Source organism: Lucilia cuprina, chromosome 3 (genome assembly GCF_022045245.1).
Source record: "Lucilia cuprina isolate Lc7/37 chromosome 3, ASM2204524v1, whole genome shotgun sequence".
Classification (NCBI taxonomy): Eukaryota; Metazoa; Arthropoda; class Insecta; order Diptera; family Calliphoridae; genus Lucilia; species Lucilia cuprina.
In genome coordinates, this window is record NC_060951.1 from 55,304,742 (window position 1) to 55,319,102 (window position 14,361).

Consider the following 14,361-nt stretch of genomic DNA (forward strand, 5'->3'; position numbering starts at 1 on the left):
GGCGATTTTAATAAACGAAAGCTTAGACCGTTTTATTTAAGATACATTTCGATTTTATTAAACTTTTATATTGATACTCAGGTTGTTTATATAATTCAAATACATCCAATTATACACATATCAAAATCTTCGAGATATGCCCAAAAGATCAGATAACATTTTTCCATGTTTTTACTGACAATATAAAAAAATAGTTGAAAATAAACTAAATTTTACAACATGATGAAATTCTATTGTAATCATGATAAATTTTGATCAAGCAACCAATAATGTAATGTGAACATGAATTTAAAATCATGATAAGTTCCACTTGCAATTGTGATAAATTTTGTTCCAGCAAATAGTAATTTAATAAAAACATGGGTTATTAACTACTTTAATAAAATTAATAATAAGTAATTAAAAAAATTGTTTTTAAAAACACAAGTTTTAATTGAGGCTATATTTAAACAAAGAATGTAGATAATCATTGTCCTAATGCAGTAAAAATATAAGACGTTATTAAAAAAAATCATCACAACTAAAACATTTTTTTTCTAACCCTGACAAGTAAAAGGTGGTGCCAAGTTTTAAAGCTAAATAAAAATAACAACACTGTTGAAGTACACAATCGATAACTAAAAGTATCAATTTAAAAACAAAAATAAACAAGACATTTTAATGATTAAAAACATGTAATAATATAAAAATAATTAATATTATATAAATAACTATTTTATATAATTTTTATACAATAAATAAGAAAAGTAACAACACATACAACAAAAACATAAATGTCATTTTGATAACACCAATAACAATCGTCGTACTGTCATCTCGAAGAAATAAAAAGATTGCATTCACATTGAAATCAACATCAGCGAAAAAATCAACTTGTTCATTTTCAAATTGTATTTTTCCAACTTGCTACGACTTTTGTTTTATAAGCGCGTGTAAACGCGTGAAAAAAATTACAAAAACGCAAATTAAATTGTAAAATAAAATTAAATAATCTAAAGCGTTAAAATAAAAAAATAAAGTAAAAAGCCATACTAAACGACCGGCACTGTAAAAGAATTTAGGAAAATTTTACTACGGACGAAGCCGACAAGAAAAAAACAGCAAGAAACAAGGAGGAGGTGATAGCGAGAAAGTGTAAATTAGGAAGATAATTATATTAACACAAATACTACAAAAATAAAAACTAATAAAACAAAAACAACAAAGATCAAAGTTCGAAAGGCCACAAAAATTAATTGCATTTTTTATTATACATTTTTTGTTGTTTTCGTTTAGTATTTTTCTATTAAAAACGAAAAAAAAGGTTTGGAAGAATTACCTGTAAAGAAAAAAATATAAAACCAAGTGCTCTTTGCATGTGTATGTGTGTCGTCTGTGGTGTTTTTGTGGAATAAGTAAAACAGAGAAAGTACAGAGTACAAGTTTAACAAGAAAAATTGTTAAAAAAATAAACCCGAAGAATAATTTTTTACATTAATTTTTTGTATACTCAGCATTATTTAACCGACCTTTAAAGCGAAAACCCAAAAAAAACATGACCGCTGATACTGTGGACACAAATGCCGGCTCTGCGGAGGAGTCAGCACCAACATCCATGTTTATGGCCATTATACAGGAGATTTTCTACAGTCCCATGAATCTCGCCCTGGTGGCTATAATTGCATTTTTGGTTTATAAAATCATTAAGGATAGAATTGAAGTGCCCAGTGTGGGTTCACAAAAGCCACAAGAACCAGAGCTGCCTAAATTGCGTAGAGATTTTACAGTAGCCGAATTACGTCAATACGATGGCACACAACCAGATGGTAGAATTCTGGTAGCTGTTAATGGCAAAGTTTTTGATGTTACCAAAGGCAGACGTTTCTATGGACCAGGTAATGTGTTGGTTTGTGTTTTAAGTAATTTGTTATTGTTGTTTTAGATATTTAATTGCAGTTTTTAAAAGTGAAAATTTTTGTACAATATGTAATTTGTTGTTCAGCTGTTTATATACCCTACACCTATGGCATAATTTAGAGGTTAATATGAGTATGTTTGTAACATTGAATAGGATTGATTGCACTTCCATTATAGACACGACTATAAATCAGAGTATGACAAGACTTTAATCAAAACTTTTGAGCTAAAACAAAGCTAAACTACATATAGACTTGTTCCCACAACAATTGGATCTTAGCTGCGGAACGACCCGAGTCATACTCGTCCAAAGATTGTCAACCCAGCGACGGCTGTATCAACCGAAAGTTTTTTCCCCAGGAAAGAACTATTGGCCGCAGTCGAACTGTTACAAGAACAACAACATATAGACTAAATAATACCATTGACAATTGGGAAGACAACATTATTGTTAAGACTATAGACTAGACTGCAAACATGACTATATTCTAAATTATTACCTAGTATACGTAATACAAACTAAACAGACTACAGACTTAACTATATATTAGGGACTAGGACATAGGCTAGTGTTGGGTGCCATATGGTCGTCCAAAACCTACTTCTTCTTTCTTATTTGCTTTTCATGTACTTTATATGTATATATTTAACTCAATGTAGGTGTATCTTTCTTTCTATATGGTGTCATTTAATCTTTTTGCTACAATTTTTTACATTAGTGGTAAAAAGTAGGAGTAAATATTAATATTTCATAGTATGCGTGCGAATTGTCGATTTTTTTCTTTTTTGGACCATGCAAAACAAAATGCCAACAAATGGGTACGGGTGTGCCAAAACAATAAGAAATCATAGTTGTTGCATCATTGTAAAAAAGAAAAAAACCTTACATCCTGTTGCTTCGTGTTTCTTAACAATCTTTATTTCTATACCTATTTAATCATCTGTTAAACAAATTTTCTATTACTTTTTCTTATAACACCACCCTTAGAGACCCCCCTTACCAGTATTATTGTTGATTTTTTTTAGATTTTAACAACGTTCATTTATTATCTTTTGTTTGATAATAAAAAAGTTAAGATATATTAGTGACCAATATTAAGAATAAATTGTTAAAATATTTCAAATAATATCACGAAATAATTCAAGATTATTAAAAGTAGAAATAACAGGTAGTTTGATCTTATAGTTCCACCTTTTGTTAGTTAAAGTCAAAATTTCATCATTCTAAATTTTTAAATTGATTTAATTTAAGAACACTTAACTTAAGGTTGTACAGAAAAGATTCAAAGTTGTTCAATACACTACAAGTTTATATTAAAATTCCAATTCTGAGGAAGCGATTCTAAGTGATAATGAATTTAAACAAACCAAATTAATAGACAAGATTTAGTTAATACCATAAGACTATTGATTAGACTATACTATATACAAAGTACTATAAATTAAACACCCTATTGACTAGATTCAATACGAAACAATAGGTTAGACACTAGGCTAGATTATGCTATAGCTTATTGCATACGACTATCCTTACGTTCCCACGACAATTGGATCTCCGCTCCGGAACGATCCGATTCTCAATCGGCCAAAGATTGTCAACTCAGCAACAGCTGTATTAACCGGAAGTTTTTTCCCCAGTGAAGAACATCCAGTTACAGCCAACCTGTTACAACAACAACATACTATAGCTTAGAATATAGACTATATTGATTGAACATATAGCATAGATTACGGTTCTATATATCGACATTCGAATAATCGAACAATCGTCTTTTTGTCGAAAAGTTGAAGTCGACTATTTTGTTTCAAAAAATTCGATATTCGACTATCGTCTATGAAAAAAGTCGAAAAGTCGACTTTGTAAATAAAAGTCGAAAACTCGAAAATAGTAGAAAAAAGTCAATAATAGTCGAAAATTTAAAAAAGTGAAAAAAAAGTCAAAAACTATAAAATAGTCGAAAAAACTCGAAAAAAGTAAAAAAAAATATTCGAAAGAACTCGAAAATAGTCGAAAAGTCGATAAAATCGAAAAGTCGGAAAAAGTCGAAAAGTCGACTATTTATAAAATACTAAAAGTCGAATAGTCTAAAAATCTGCTTTTAACTAAATGAAAAAAGTCGAATAAATCGACTTTGCATAAAATGCAAATAGTCGAAAAGTCGACTTTTCGTTTCAACTATAGAACCCTACCATAGATTAGATTATAGACTAATAACTAAACCTATATTAGAGACTATAGAAAAGTATATATAAACCGGAAATCTCTCATGTTTCAAATTTATTTGATATACATAAATCTAAAATTTTAGATAATCTATTTTCAAAGCTAAATAAAATATATAGCAACAAAATATTCTACATATTTAAAAATACTATATACAAATGCTATATTATGAAGTATTGCTTTCCTGTACTTTAAGTATTGCTTTCCTGTACTTTATTTTTAAATTTTCAGATCAATGTTATTTAGTTAAGTTTCAAAATGAAATGGAAATTTTATGCATTTATGTTTGAAGTTTACACATTTTTATGTCTTGTTTTATTTAACAGAGACCTCAAAAATCAGACCGTAAAATTTTTGTTTAAAATTTAAACAGAATTTGCACAAAAAATACGAAACATTAGCTATTGACGACATGACTGACGGCCAAACAAAAGGCAAGATACTACATCTTTACAGTAAACTTATTATTCTACTTGTTTTGTGTTTTTTTCCACAATATGTATCCCTTTCATACACTTCTATCCCTTGACACCCGATACAAAGTAAATTTATTAAAATATGCTATTTTTTTATTTCATTATTTTGCTGTTACGCATGAGGTGTTTTTTTGTGTAATGTCTTAATGATTGTCGAAGTCATTTTTATTTTCTTTTAAAGCCAAAAATAAAAATACCTTTTTTCCAATCTCAAGTTTAGACACGTGCAATGTTTACAAATTGAAAGAAAAAAAATTTTTTTTTGAAAATTAGCGGAGTATAAACAAATAATTTTTAAAAACACATTTTAAAATTGTTTATATATTTTTCAAATTTAAATACTATACATATTGTTTATTTAATCATTAATATACATATGTATGTACATATACAACTTTTTTTCTCAATTAGAATATAAATGGCTGTTAAAAACAAAACCAAATAAATTTATATATAAAAATTTAGCAATGCATTTGTATGTGCTGATATACTTGATGAAATTATTCTATGTGTTTTAGATTTAATGACGCACTCATCATTAAATTAACTAAACTACAAATACAATAATATTTTTTGTTTCTCTACCTTTTACTAGTCATTCTTTCAATGCGTTGCTAAACGTTGAAATGAAATTATCATGTAATAATAATAGATTAAAAACCAAAATAAACAATCAAGTAATAGTCTATCTAAATTATTAAATTAAAATAAACGAAAATTAAATCTTATCAACAAACTGTATTGCCGCTTAGTGCCCTCTTTTGTCTGAAAATAATACCTTGTTTGATAAACAATACTTTTTTATTTAACATTTCTTAATGTGTCAAATCATGCTTTTAAGAAGAAATATTTATTATAAATCAGCTATTTTTTTATTATTAATTCAATATAATTTTTTTTAGATGAATTATGATGAGCAGGCGAGAATATACATATAGAAGAGTAAAGAGTCTTTGTTTTGTGTGATTATCAAAAAAAATAAATGTTTAAGAAATTTTTTATTTTACAATTCATTTGTTAAAATCTTGCAATACTGCGTATATTTGTCTTGTATAAATATTGTTTCATCGTTCCAGTAGAATACAAAAAATATATATATTTGTTATACATTTTTATAGTACAGTGTTGGACAACTAATTAGCAAAATTGTATATTTATTTTAAAACGCTAGATTATACTGTTATAAGATTAAACTATAGACTACAAGACTTTATATTAGACTTAGTCTAAACTATATCGTCATATGAAATCCAAAAGGCTCTAAGTTACGAAAAAGTCAAAATCGACTTTTTGATTGATTATGATGAACCGTATCTAAATACAAGTTTCTGCTAAATTTTACTCTCTTACAATTAAAATCAACGATATTCTAAAAGATTATGTTCTAGAATTACCTTAAATTATTTAATGCCAACTTTTAAAATTCTAAAGAATTTTAAAAGTTGGCATTAAATAAAACATAAATAACACTTTAAGCAAATCCTTGCAATTTAGAGATTACTTTAACAGCTTTAGAAAAATTCCTATTTTCGAAAATCTTCACGAAAACAATGAAGCCTTATGCCTTTCAAGTTTCGGTTAAAATGTTTAGTTAAAAATGTTGAACCTTACTATTTTTAATGTAACTTAAGTCCTTTAGATTTTCAGAAGAAACTAATTCCCAAGGGCTTAAGTTTTATATCCCCGTAAGTAAAAAATCCGCAAATTTTTCTTCAAATACTAATTTCTTAATAAAAATTAAGCTTAACTTGAGAAAATGTTGAACATTTATGGTTTATTTATCATTTTAGAAGGTTTTTTGCTTCTCCTGAAAAATGTGTTTAATGTAACTTGGGGCTTTTTGGATTTCATATGACGATATGTAGATATAGATTAGACTACATATAAGCAGTGTTGCCAACATTGGTCAAGCAAAACGCGCGCAAAAAAATTAAAAAGGGGTAAAAAAGCGTAATTTTCTAACTGAAAATGGTTAAAAAAGCACTAACGTCAAATATTGTTTATTTTAATAAAAATTGCACATTATTTCGCTCATTTCCTATAAGACTCCAAAATTTGTTTTTTAGAACATTGGGCTGCAAAACAAAATATGCGTCATCATAAAGTCTTTCACCGGTGTGAGTTACATTTTTAGTAACGTAAGAACTAAAACTAATGTTTGAAGAATATTAGATAAATAAGATGAGAATTTTAAAAATAGTAAAATTTCATTAAACATTCAAACTGACAGGCACACTACCAACTGGCCAACCGATGTACCCACACCCAAATTGTAAAATTTTACAAAACTTATGAAATATATTTTTTTTGCAAAATCTATATATATTATTTTTAAGTTTTTTTGTAAGTATTTTGAATATTTTTTTTTTTTTGTTTTTGAAGAATATTTGCTTTTGTACATTTTGTGCATAGATTTTGTTTTGTTGGTCAGTTATAGACCAATCGTCATAAAATTCGGCATAAAGAATTATAATAAAAATCTTTTTATTGCGAGTACAACGATGAAGTAATCATGGAGGCTTTATATATGAGGGATAGATTCAATTGTGTAAAAAATTATATAAAACTTATTTTTTGTCAATTTTCATCGCTGTACTCATATTTTTAAGGGGACCTTAATAGGTGGTAGGATACGTTACCGATAAATCCGAATTAAATTCGGTAGGAAGATTACATTTGTATAAAAGTAGTTTATTTCAAATTTCTCCGCTAAACACGTATTTTTAAGTCAGTAATGAGCGTTAAAATAAATTTTTGAAGGTGACCATATGTGGGGGTAGGGTCAATTATGGACCGATTGCCGTAAAATTTGCTAGAGATTTTGGCTTATATAAAACATATTTATGTCGAATATTTTTAAGTCGGTAATGAGCATTAATGCCATTTGGTAGAGAAATTTTGATGCATATAAAAATTTGTGGAAAAATTTAACTCGTTTGCTCTTTACGTTCTAACCCTATCGTGCTTTCAACAGACAGACGGACGGACAGATGAACAGACGGAGGGACATGGTTAGATCGCCTTAGAATTTAATAAGGACCCAAAATATATACGACCAATGTGTTACAAACGGAGTGACAAAATCAATATACCCCACTCATCTTGGATATATGTTGGGTATAAAAAGCACTAAATGCACTGTCATAAAATTAGAAAGCACCACTTTAGTGCCTTTTTGAAAAAAGGCACCATGAGCAAAATTTTCCGCGTTTGGCACACCAAAAAGCACCGCAAATAGTGCTAAAAGCACTAAGTTGGCAACACTGCATATAAGACTTTAGACAACACTAAAGAGAGACTTGACTATAACCAGACTGTAGACTAGACTACGCTATAGACCATAAAATAGAGGATGGACTAGACTGTATACTACTGTATAGACTATAAACTAAAGTTAAGCCTAGAATAAAGACTATAACCAGACTATGAACTAGTACGAACTAAAAACTAGATCAGAATATAAACTAAACTAAACCAGACTATAGACTAAACCAGACTGCAGACTAGAATATAGACTAGTCTATGTACTAGACTAATATACCATGATCAGAACAATGGAGCTGACTGCAGTCAGGAATATAGACTGAGTCACGAATATAGAAATGATTACAACCAAGCCAATTTAAACTATAGTCAAGACTATAAATTAAATTATAGATTAGACTATATTATAGTCAAAACTATAGACTAAACTATAGCCTGGAGTATAGTCAAGTAACTTAAATGTATCTCATAAAATTGTTTATATTAATTAATTATATATATTTTTTCCTATTTAATTTTGTTCAATAAGGTGGACCTTATGCTTCATTTGCTGGACGTGATGCCTCACGTAATTTGGCCACATTTAGTGTAGCACCCAATGATAAAGACGAATATGATGATCTAAGTGATTTGAGCGCAATGGAACTTGATTCCGTACGCGAATGGGAAATGCAAATTAAAGGTGTGTGTTATTATCATTCAATAATTTATAATATATTAATATTAACTAACTTAATTACATATTTTCCATTTATAGAAAAATATGATTTAGTTGGCAAACTATTGCGCAAAGGTGAACAACCAACCAACTATGAAGATGAAGAGGATGATACCGACAAAGATACAAAACCTAATGACACACCCACCAATACAGCTGCGAAAACAACAAATGTTACTGGTGGTAATACTTCGACAACTACAACAGACAATACTTCATCTTTAGCTGGTCATGGCATCGATGCTGATGGCATTAGAAAACGTGATGTAGAGGCTACATCAACAACAAAGAATGTTGAATAAGTTCCCAAAAAAGAAATTCAATTCTTACAAAAAAAAGAAAACTATAAACATACAAATAACATGCATATATTTATACATAAACTGAAGGAAGAAGGAACATGTAAAAGCTGCTTATTTCTAGTTGTCTTTAATTTTTAGTTAAGATTTTTTTTCTTTCTTTCTTCTTGTTTTCAGTCATAACAATCTAACAACAAAAATTCCCTTAAACACCCTCTCCCAAACAAAATGTATACCTTAAATACCAGTTGCACTTTAAATTATATACATATTTTATATTAATCATTTAATTTAGATTTTAAAAAAAAGGTTTTTGTTACTTTATTTTTTGTTTTATTTTCAACATTTTCGTATTTAATTAGATTTAAAATTTGTTTAATTCAAATTGCAATTGTGTAGTTTAATTATATTGGTCTAAAAACAAAAAACTATTAAAACAAAATTTTGAAAACTTTTAAAAATTGTGGTTTCATACATAATAAATCTTTACATTAAAATTCTGTCGTTAAGAGGTAATTTAATTAGTTGAAACGTCTGTAGGAAAAACTATAAATGCTGGGGCACCTGAGGCCCGATCAGTACAAAAACCAGTACTGTCATTAAAAGTTCTATAAAACTAAGTTTTGCATATTTGTTGACATAACAGAACAGAAAGTGATTCTGAACCAAAAGGACCAATATTTTTACTGTTATAAACATCAGCACAAACGCATAATACTATCCCCACTATAGTGGTGTAGGGTATAAAAATTTGACTTAAATTTTGTCTTTATTCAGATTATCAAATTTTTTAAAGGCTTGTAAAAGATTTAATTCTGCCAATTGTGGTAGAGATATCAAGGGAGGAAATATTTCAACTTTAGCATCTAACAATTGAAATCTTCCCTTTGCATTTTAGGAAGAAACTTCATGTATTTGAGAAGAGCATGTGAAAGACAGGTTTTGGAATATGAAAGCCTTGAACGATACCTCGGGCTATCACATGAAAATTATACTTCAAGGAACAGGACCTTGATAGATCGTTTGGAAAGTAAATAATTGATGCTTTGTTCCGGACAAAAGGGTTAATTACTTCCTGTTTGTTAAACAAATCAAAGTGCAATACACTTACCCCAAGCCAAAATTACATATGATCCTTTTCCAATTCCATTTCTACACTTTTTTCTTTATCTCACTTATTTTCACATTAACACTATTACAAACACATTACATATTAATTTGTTAAATCATTTTTTAAGTTATTTCAATAAATTTTATAAATTTTTACAAATTTCTTAACTACATTCAACACAATGAAAAAACAAACTAAAAATACCGCTAAAATTCATCTTAATCATTCACAATAATAACAAACGCTTATTAGAAATAAGTGCTGCCAAATTTCTGTTAGAAAATGTCGCATACGGCGACATATGTTTGTCAAAATTTGACGTTCAATTTTTTGTTTTTTGGAGCAAGTTACATAAAAAGGTTTGTGAATAGATTTTTTTTTATAAAATTGCCCGAAAAAAGTATATTTATCCAATAATTAGATCATTAAAAACTAAGTAAATAGAACAATTAACATATTTTAAATAATTAATAACAAACAAATGTGTTTTTCATCACTTTTAGCAGGAATCATGCTGCGCTCCGCTGCTTCAGCTCTCGTAAACAAAACCCCTAAGCTGTTGGCTACGGGCATGCCAACCAGCCTTACAACCGGTTCTTTTGCACCAGCCCTCAACACCTTAATGGTGCGTCGTGAACAACAGACAATGCCGGTGGTTAATCCTAATGAAAAAGTAACCAGAAAACCTTACAGTCCTTTCGGAACCAAACAATCTAGCATGGCCGAATGGACATTGGCTCGTTTGGATGATTTGTTGAATTGGGGTCGCAAAGGTTCCATCTGGCCATTGACTTTTGGTTTGGCCTGTTGTGCCGTCGAAATGATGCACATCGCTGCTCCACGTTACGATATGGATCGTTATGGTGTCGTCTTCCGTGCTTCACCACGTCAAGCTGATGTCATTATTGTGGCTGGTACCTTGACCAACAAGATGGCCCCCGCTTTGCGTAAAGTTTACGATCAAATGCCCGAACCCCGTTGGGTTATCTCTATGGGCAGTTGTGCCAACGGTGGTGGCTATTATCATTACTCCTACTCAGTTGTGCGCGGTTGCGATCGTATTATTCCCGTAGATATCTATGTGCCCGGCTGTCCTCCAACAGCTGAAGCTTTGATGTATGGTGTTCTACAGTTACAAAAGAAAGTCAAGCGCATGAGAACTTTGCAAATGTGGTACAGAAAGTAAATAGCCTTCGCGCCCTCGTTCAAGGAATATTTAATTCTAGTTTAAAATGAATATATAGTGTAATGTAGATGAAGGCAAACACACCAACTGTGAATTTTGTTTATAAAATAAAACTGTTTTTCTTTTTTGTGAAATGAAAAATCGATACGAAATAAACCTCTCTTAAATATAAATATACAAAAGTAGAATTTCGCACCATAATTATTTACTTTATTCTTTATACAATTTAACTAATTGCTTTAAATTTTAGATCTGCTACCAAAGCCACATGATCTGAAGGAAATACAACCGAAGGTATAGCAATGTGAGCCTTTAGCTCCTCATTGGAGGGCAGAGGTATAAATTGTTCCACATCAAAACGATCCGACTGATAGAAAATATAATCCAAACATGCAGCAAAAGCATGTGTAAAATTGGTGTATTCGGGAGTACCACAAGCAGATTGTATAGAAAATGGTTGTTTCAAACTAACATTTTTAACAGCTTCTTCCGTATCTAAAAAATGTTTTTAGTTAAAAAATTATAATGTATAATAGCTAAAAAAAACTTACTACTGCTCCAATCTATAAAGTCTTGAGGCACATAACCCTGTGTCATTAAACGATAAATGCCACACTCGGGTACACTATTGAAATCTCCACAGAATATAATGGACAATTGCTTCTCATTGCTCAGATTATATTTGGCAAGAGTTTTTTTATAAACATCTTCCACAAACAACATGGCAAAACCAATTTGCAGTAGCCGTATATGATCCGCATCTGGATGGAAGTAGAGATGAGTATTGGCCACCAATATATAACGATCATTAGATGTTTTTAATAAATTTAACTGCAAAGTAGTAGATCGATCACAAATACGCTCCACCAGCTTCTCGTTACATTTTATTTTTTCCCACAATTCATTGAAAACATCCAAGGTCTTTATATTTTCTCCAATATTTAAAGCAAATGATTCTATCAACTCAAATTTATCTGCTCGATAGAAAGTTGCCACTCCCTCTCCGCAAGTACCCTTTTGAGCTATAATACCCTTAAAACCCTGATGAACATCCTCTAGCACTGGCCTTAGATCATAGTCAAAAATTTTCATATCTACTTCTTGCAGACACAAAATATCACTATTGTAACCCAGAATTTCTTTAATAAACAACTGTTTACGATAGTCAATTTTCAGAGCATACGGTGGACAATATGGAAATAGATGAGTTCTTGTATAATCACTATCTGCGTAAAGATCTGCTAAGATATTATAGGAAACCACACGCAAAGAGTCGCCGGTTAGACGTTTTTTTGTAAAACAGTGTCTAGTCTCAAAAGGACAAGGTCCTGGACCGGCTTGTACCACGTTTTTACAAATATGTTCTACGGGAGGTCCAAAAATGCCCTCAGCATTACCAGGTGTTAATATAAGTTTTAAATAATGGTCAACATCTTCATTGGAAGTAGTATAAAATAAACCTTCACCACAATACTGCCAAGAGGCAAGTTGAATATTTCCGGATTCTGGCTGTAAATAAAAATAAATGTTTTATTTTAAGCACCAAAAACTATGATTTCTCTCATACCATTTTTGCCTTATACCATTCTCCTTTACAATAGCTCTTTTCGGCAAATTTTATATCCAATTTGCTGGGATACACAGTAAATCCGGCCAGTATAGTAGTGGGTAAAACTAAATTCACCACCCAGGGCTGATTAAGAACCAATTCAAAAGTACGATCCAAAACTTTTAAATGTAAATTTTTCATGCTCTCACTTAGCATTTCAGCAAAGGTGACATCTTCCAATTTATTGTTGGATCTAACAAATTCAATATTTAACTAAACATTTCAACAATTAATTACTTATAAAGTTAACAAAAGTAGCAATAAATATTAACTTACCTCACCATTGGGAGCAACAGCCTCATTAATAGGTTCCGGCTCCTGGGCAGGTGATTTCTTTTTGCCCTTTTTCATTTTCTTATTTAATTCCTTTTCAATATTCCCTTTAATTCGATTTAAAGCAGCTTCGATTTTCTCATCAATTTTACGACAAAAATTAAAATCACGATCAATTTTCAATTCCTGATTCGCATAGCGAAAACTAATATGCAGCTCCTGGCTGTCGGGTTCATTGCGTAAATATACTTTATCCATCGTGTAGTTGGTGCGATGAGCATGTGCCGCCAGATGCCGCTTTTGTTGAAAGCCTTTGTTTCTATTATAGATTTCTTGAATCCGGTTTTTAAGTATATGATTCAATTGTTTAAATGTTCGTGGCAACATAACCCCCGGCACAGTCTCAACATAAACACATTGTTTTTTATTATTATTTTTTTTTTTTGCTATTCTTTCTGCTCCAGTCACTTGCCAGCAACAAAAACAAAATTGTAAACAAAAGACAGCTGTTCGTCAATTGGGGATGTTAGGGTTTCCCATTTTGACAAATTTTGTTCAGGGTTTGAAATTTTAAAGTTATATTTATTTGAGTCTTAAAAGCTGGAATTGATCCAATTTGCAGAAGTTTTGATTGTAAAGATTGATTGTAGTTCAGACTACAGTTTGGACTAGGGTTCTATAAATCGACATTCGAATAATCGAACAATCGAAAAAATATAAATAAAATTTTTTTATTAATAAATAATAATAATAATATAATGTTAAATGGCAACATTATAAATTTACGCTTCAGGCAACTTTATAAATTTTTAACTCTGATCGGAAAAAGTCGAAAATAGTCGAAAAAAGTCGGAAAGTCGAAAAAAGTCAAAAGTCGGAAATAGTCGAAAAGTCGACTATTTATAAAAATGTCGAAAAATCGACTTTTAATTAAATGAAAAATGTCGAAAAATCGACTTTTCATAAAATGCAAAAACTCGACTTTTCGTTTCAACTATAGAACCCTAGTTTGGTCTATAATACAGTCTATGGTCCAATATATAGTGTACTCTGGTGTTAATTTAGTCTGAACAATAGTCTATTGTTTAATGAGAAAATAAATTTCGGTATCTGGGGGTTACTTTGCAACTCGATTCAGATGTAAAACATTTCGAATTTGTATGTTAAATACATTGTGTTTCGAAAACTTTTGCTTTCGAATCGAAATACGGAGTGACCTCTCTGAATTCTGTATTTTACGACTTCAGCGAGTGCAAATATTTGGCCCCAAATTACAATTGTTCTACCATTTGTGGCCAACTTTCA

At 30.1% G+C, this 14,361-nt stretch overlaps 3 protein-coding genes across 7 annotated transcripts; 2 read left to right on the plus strand and 1 right to left on the minus strand.

The window, feature by feature from the left end:
• Positions 1-827: 827 nt before the first annotated feature.
• Positions 828-9,338, plus strand: LOC111677855 (membrane-associated progesterone receptor component 1). 2 transcript variants are annotated; one of them, XM_023439057.2, is made up of 4 exons: positions 828-1,134; positions 1,494-1,874; positions 8,390-8,542; positions 8,618-9,338. In XM_023439057.2, the coding sequence occupies exons 2-4, from the start codon at positions 1,535-1,537 to the stop codon at positions 8,878-8,880; spliced, it is 756 nt and encodes a 251-aa protein (XP_023294825.2). In that variant the 5' UTR covers positions 828-1,134; positions 1,494-1,534; the 3' UTR covers positions 8,881-9,338. The 2 variants fall into 2 exon arrangements, with proteins under 2 accessions (XP_023294825.2, XP_023294824.2); XM_023439056.2 differs by having other exon boundaries at positions 829-1,874.
• Positions 9,339-10,225: 887 nt separating this feature from the next.
• On the plus strand, positions 10,226-11,375 carry LOC111677871 (NADH-quinone oxidoreductase subunit B 2). Of its 4 annotated transcripts, none has more exons than XM_023439077.2 (2): positions 10,226-10,347; positions 10,492-11,375. In XM_023439077.2, the coding sequence occupies exon 2, from the start codon at positions 10,500-10,502 to the stop codon at positions 11,172-11,174; it is 675 nt and encodes a 224-aa protein (XP_023294845.1). In that variant the 5' UTR covers positions 10,226-10,347; positions 10,492-10,499; the 3' UTR covers positions 11,175-11,375. The 4 variants fall into 4 exon arrangements, with proteins under 4 accessions (XP_023294845.1, XP_046801518.1, XP_023294844.1 ...); XM_046945562.1 differs by having other exon boundaries at positions 10,245-10,347; positions 10,495-11,375; XM_023439076.2 differs by having other exon boundaries at positions 10,304-10,424.
• On the minus strand, positions 11,363-13,530 carry LOC111677870 (2',5'-phosphodiesterase 12). Its single transcript, XM_023439074.2, has 4 exons — positions 13,060-13,530; positions 12,742-12,996; positions 11,726-12,683; positions 11,363-11,669 (listed from the first exon to the last, which is right to left on the minus strand). Exons 1-4 carry the CDS (start codon positions 13,441-13,443, stop codon positions 11,401-11,403), a joined length of 1,866 nt encoding a protein of 621 aa, XP_023294842.2. The 5' UTR covers positions 13,444-13,530; the 3' UTR covers positions 11,363-11,400.
• Positions 13,531-14,361: the final 831 nt, after the last annotated feature.

Bases quoted from the DNA above. Each gene is read 5' to 3' on its own strand.
- LOC111677855 (XM_023439057.2), top strand. From the start codon at position 1,535: ATGACCGCTGATACTGTGGACACAAATGCCGGCTCTGCGGAGGAGTCA. The intron at 1,875-8,389 runs GTAATGTGTTGG...TTGTTCAATAAG, and splicing joins CAGACGTTTCTATGGACCAG to GTGGACCTTATGCTTCATTT. The intron at 8,543-8,617 runs GTGTGTGTTATT...TTCCATTTATAG, and splicing joins ATGGGAAATGCAAATTAAAG to AAAAATATGATTTAGTTGGC.
- LOC111677871 (XM_023439077.2), top strand. From the start codon at position 10,500: ATGCTGCGCTCCGCTGCTTCAGCTCTCGTAAACAAAACCCCTAAGCTG.
- LOC111677870 (XM_023439074.2), bottom strand. From the start codon at position 13,443: ATGTTGCCACGAACATTTAAACAATTGAATCATATACTTAAAAACCGG. The intron at 12,684-12,741 runs GTATGAGAGAAA...TTTTATTTACAG, and splicing joins AATGGTATAAGGCAAAAATG to CCAGAATCCGGAAATATTCA. The intron at 11,670-11,725 runs GTAAGTTTTTTT...AACATTTTTTAG, and splicing joins CTTTATAGATTGGAGCAGTA to ATACGGAAGAAGCTGTTAAA.